The following is a 4846-nucleotide window of genomic DNA, read 5'->3' on the forward strand; positions in this document are numbered from 1 at the left end:
TTTTTTTTTTTTGTATTTTTAGTAGAGATGAGGTTTCACCATGTTGCCCAGGCTGGTCTCGAACCCCCGACCTCACATGATCCGCCCACCTCAGTCTCCCAAAGTGCTGGGATTACAGGCGTGAGCCACCGCAACCGGCAAATACAAAATTATTCAAGGGAGTCTCTCTTGAGCCTATTCTGGCTGCCTATAAAAAAATTAAAGGCCGGGCGTGGTGGCTCACACCTGTAATTCCAGCACTTTGGGAGGCTGAGGTGGGTGGATCACGTGAGGTCGGGAGTTCAATATCAGCTTGGCCAACATGGTGAAACCCCCATCTCTACTAAAAATACAAAATTAGCTGGGCGTGGTGCCACATGCCTGTAATCCCAGCTACTCGGGAGGCTGAGGTAGGAGAATCGCTTGAACGCCGGAGGCGGAGGTTGCGGCAAGCCGAGATGGCACCATTGCACTATAGCCTGGGCAACAAGAGCCAAACTGCGTCTAAAAAAAAAAAAAAAGTGTACTGGTTGTAAGAAGGCATCTTTTGTCATTTCACTTATCCCCATCACCTTCTGTGTCCATGCTTGTCCCTTTCTCAAGCTAACCTATTCAATCTCCTTTTGTCCATTCTCTCACCTCTCATTATCTCCTTGAGTCTTCCCTATTTCTTTTCACTGACCAAACCATGTCTCACCTGTTTGTTTGTTTATTTATTTATTCATTTATTTATTTATTTTAGATCGAGTCTTGCTCTGTTACCCAGGCTGGAGTACAATGGCAGGATCTCGGCTCACTGCAACTTCTGCCTCTCACGTTCATGTGATTCTCCTGCCTCAGCCTCCAGAGTAGCTGGGATCACAGGTACCCAATACCACACCTGGCTAATTTTTTTGTATTTTTAGTAGAGACGGGGTTTCATAATGCTGGTCAGGCTGGTCTCGAACTCTGACCTCAAAGGATCCACCCACCTTGGCCTCCCAAAGTGCTGGGATTACAGGTGTGAGCCACTGTGTCCGGTCTATTTTTATGTTTTTTAGAGACAGGGTCATTCTATCACCCACATTGGAATACAGTGGCACTATCCTAGGTCACTGCAGCCTCAAGCTCCTGGACCCAAGCCATTCTTCTGCCTCATCCTCCCAAATAGCTGGGACTACGGGCACAAGCTACCACACCTGGCTAATGTTTCAATATTTTGTAAAGACAAAGTCTCACTATGTTGCCCAGGCTGGTCTTGAACTCCAAGCCTCAAGCAATACTCCCACCTCAGCCTCCCAAAGTGCTGGGATTACAGATGTGGGCCACCATACTCAGCTTTACCAGTCCTTTAAATTACTCTTCAATTTTTGTGAATTGTCCTGATAAAAATCCATCAGTTCTTTTTATCTTATTTTGCCTGGATCTGGACTTTTCGTCCTTAGCAATGTATTATTTGTGCTCACCTCTCTGAACTGTACTTACTCTGGTGTATACCTGCTTTCACTGGAACCTGACTTTTTTTTTTTGAGACCGAGTTTCGCTCTTGCTGCCCAGGCTGGAGTGCAATGACTCGGTCTCGGCCCAATGCAATCTCCTCCTCCCTGATTCAAGCGATTCTCCTGCCTCAGCTTCCCAAGTATCTGGGATTACAGGAATGCACCACCATGTCTGGCTAAATTTTGCATTTTTTTAGTAGAGACGGGGTTTCACCATGTTGGCCAGGCTGGTCTCGAACTGCTGACCTCAGGTGATCCACCCGCCTTGGCCTCCCAAAGTGCTGGGATTACACGCATGAGCCACTGCGCCCGGCCTAAATTGTTAAATTAAACCAATAGAAAAAGAGTTAAGAATATAGGTATTTAAAAAATAGTACGGAAGTCCCGGATATGGCTCCTTCTCCCTGGTGTTTTCCTCAACCTTTCCTATTAGGCTCCAAATGTCAAAGTATGACACAAAATTTTAAAAGTGTCCATTTATCCCTGGATAGTGATCAAACGCTGACCTCAAATTAGCAAGGTAACCCTTTCAACATGGTGACGCATATGTGTCACGACTAACAGTAAAGACCTTCCGAAAATGGCAGCTCCCTTGTCTCCCCACAGCGTCAGGCCAAAGTAGGACCTTCCAAGCATGGTGGCACAAGATCCTTGCGTCATTTCCTGTAGTGTGCACAATATAAGGGGCAGGATTGCCGCTTTCGCTCCTTTCCGGCGGTGACGACCTACCCACTCGAGAACATGCCTGTGAGTGCTTTGGTCCAAGTTTCGGCGGAGCTCTCGCTGTTCTGTCTGCACGCTCCCCTCACGCTGATTGCGGATCGTAGAGGGTTCTCATTTACCCTCTGCGCTTAGGACATTAACTCCAGGGACCGCAGCGGCCCACGGGCCACCCGCATAGACGGGAGCGGAGAGGAGATAAGATGGCGGCCCAGCTGCGCAGACACCAGGGGCGGCGAGGGGCGAGCTCTCCCCGGTGTGTGACAGTGGGGGCTGTTTTCGACCATCCCATTTTCGCCGTTGGTTTCTAAATCTCTGCATTTCTGTCCCTCTTAGCTCGCAAAGGATCTCCTTCATCCCTCCCCAGAAGAGGAGAAGAGGAAACACAAGAAGAAACGCCTGGTGCAGAGCCCCAATTCCTACTTCATGGATGTGAAATGCCCAGGTGAGGAGACGGCTTGCTGTAGTGGGGAAAGCACTGGACAATAACAGTTGGAAAATGTTGGAGTGTGAGCTGTCTCATATCCTTGAAGCTGTCCAGCAGCTTCAGTTTCTTCGCCTGTGGAAAATATTTTCCCTGATACTCTTAAAATTCGAATGTATGAGACTGGTAAAGTTTTGCATCTTAGGAGAAGTGATTCATTTCAACTTGATGTCCCATCACATTTCACATACAATCCCTACTTTTTTTGTGTTGGGAAACAATGTAATGGATGATGAGTTGGATATAAGTGCAGGAAAGATATGGGTGTAATAGAGGAAAAAAATGTTATCTGCTTTTCTTTCAGGATGCTATAAAATCACCACGGTCTTTAGCCATGCACAAACGGTAGTTTTGTGTGTTGGCTGCTCCACTGTCCTCTGCCAGCCTACAGGAGGAAAAGCAAGGCTTACAGAAGGTAAATGGTGTACTAATGTTGTGATTTGGGACTTTGAGTTTGTTTTCTAGAAATGGAAACATTTCTCGGGATCTTTTAGTCTTACAGTGACAGAGACCATGTATAATGTAAATTTTTAGACAGGAAGTGTTGGATTTGGTAATTTTTTTTTTTTCTCTTTTTTTTCAAGTAGATACTACCAAAAACTATGTGTTAATCTCAAAGCACTACTGTCTAAAGCAGGGATCAATGGGTGATAAAAGGGCTCAAGTTGATATGAAGTGACCAAAGTGATATATAAATGAGTAGGTAGCTAAGAGTTGAGAAAAATAAAAGATATGGTGGATCATCATGCATCTGCTTCTTTTGTGGGAGAGGTGGGCAGAATACCTGGACTGATGTCAGCTAATCTCTGAATCTTTTTCCTCCAGGATGTTCCTTTAGGAGGAAGCAGCACTAAAGGCACTCTGAATCAAGATGAGTGGGAAACCATCTCAATAAACACATTTTGGATAAATCCTGTTTATTGTCTTGTTTAAGTGTTAGGAAGTTCCTGTCTCAAGTATTCAGGGGCAACCAGAAAGAGAAGAATATTAGAGTCATTTGGGGCACGTAAGTGGCCAAGTACTTTAAAAGTCCCTTTGGGGGCATTTTTAACCACCTAAGGCTCATTGGGTAAATTTGTTTTTTTAATTGTGATACTATCTCAAGTGGTGTGTTGGGTGTGTGTGTGTTTTTTTTTTTTTTTAAGAGATGGAGCCTTGCTCTGTCTCCCAGGCTGGAGTGCAGTGGCGCGATCTGCAACCTCCGCCTCCGGGGTTCAAGCAATTCTTTGTCTCAGCCTCCCAAGTAGCTGGGATTACAGGTGTCTGCCACCATGCCTGGCTAATTTTTGTATTTTTAGTAGAGACAGGGTTTCACCATGTTGGTCAGGCTGGTCTCAAACTGCTGAACCTGGTGATCCTCCTGCCTCAGCTTCCCGAAGTGCTGGGATTACAGGCCGTGAGTCACCACACCTGGCTGACAGTTAACTCTCTGCAACACAGTCCAACACACCAGTTTTAAGAAACAGCTTAGGATGCTTTATTTATAGTTCTCAGAAGCCTTATCTGGAAACTTAATGTAGAAGTTGTTAGGCTTCTTGTCTAGGACTAGAAATCTTCATTTCCCCTACAGTTAAAAGGAACTTGTCCAAGCAGAGATTAGTGCCTTATACTCCATAACCAATGTTGCAGCCGACTTTGGGCCAATGGAGGTTGTAGACTCATGAAGTGAGGGGGAGCACTTGTGGAGTTAAAAGAACCTAAAGAAGAGGGAAAAGTTGAGTGAACTAAACGTGTATGGCTGAGCTTTTCAAAGAGAGGACAGAGGCTTTTTTACCTGGTTGTGGTGTTCCTAGAGTTGGTACATACACAACTGGAACTGTTTGTATCTTGTTTAGGAAGGCGTTGTATGCTGGAAAAACGACAAAGGGAATGTCACAAGGCATATCTGAGGAAGGCCTTAAAGGGCAAAGTCAACTCTAGAATGAGAATATTGCTAAAAATAATTCTTCAAAATAAGTAATAGTAATGCACTATTACAGGAAGTTTTTATCCCAATTTAACCCACTTTAGAGTTACCTTCAGCTTTTGGCTAAAAGGTGGGGAAATGGGGGGGCGTGGTGGCTCACGCCTGTAATCCCAGCACTTTGGGAGGCCAAAGTGGGCAGATCATAAGGTCAGGAGATGAGACCATCCTGGCTAACACAGTGAAACCCCATCTCTACTAAAAATACAAAAAACATGGTCA

The 4846-nt window shown here is 45.3% G+C and overlaps 2 protein-coding genes across 4 annotated transcripts in view; one reads left to right on the forward strand and one right to left on the reverse strand.

Moving 5' to 3' along the window:
• The first annotated feature begins 2155 nt into the window (after positions 1-2155).
• Positions 2156-3572, forward strand: RPS27 (ribosomal protein S27). 3 transcript variants are annotated; one of them, XR_001000267.1, is made up of 5 exons: positions 2171-2204; positions 2313-2433; positions 2514-2622; positions 2966-3076; positions 3487-3572. XR_001000267.1 is itself a non-coding variant. In XM_011928183.1 (4 exons), the coding sequence occupies exons 1-4, from the start codon at positions 2199-2201 to the stop codon at positions 3513-3515; spliced, it is 255 nt and encodes an 84-aa protein (XP_011783573.1). In that variant the 5' UTR covers positions 2156-2198; the 3' UTR covers positions 3516-3572. The 3 variants fall into 3 exon arrangements, 2 of the variants coding, with proteins under 2 accessions (XP_011783573.1, XP_011783575.1); XM_011928183.1 differs by lacking the exon at positions 2313-2433 and having other exon boundaries at positions 2156-2204; XM_011928185.1 differs by lacking the exon at positions 2313-2433 and having other exon boundaries at positions 2170-2204; positions 2966-3083; positions 3487-3554.
• Positions 3573-4114: 542 nt separating this feature from the next.
• Positions 4115-4846, reverse strand: part of NUP210L (nucleoporin 210kDa-like) — a 205416-nt gene continuing 204684 nt past the window's right edge. The window contains exons 36-37 of the mRNA XM_011928494.1: positions 4436-4510; positions 4115-4358 (exon numbers count right to left, since the gene is read on the reverse strand). Coding sequence (XP_011783884.1) covers positions 4258-4358; positions 4436-4510 — 176 coding nt within the window. The 3' untranslated portion in view covers positions 4115-4257. The remainder of the gene's footprint in view (positions 4359-4435; positions 4511-4846) is intronic.

This window comes from Colobus angolensis, unplaced genomic scaffold, assembly GCF_000951035.1.
Source record: "Colobus angolensis palliatus isolate OR3802 unplaced genomic scaffold, Cang.pa_1.0 Scaffold77, whole genome shotgun sequence".
Classification (NCBI taxonomy): Eukaryota; Metazoa; Chordata; class Mammalia; order Primates; family Cercopithecidae; genus Colobus; species Colobus angolensis.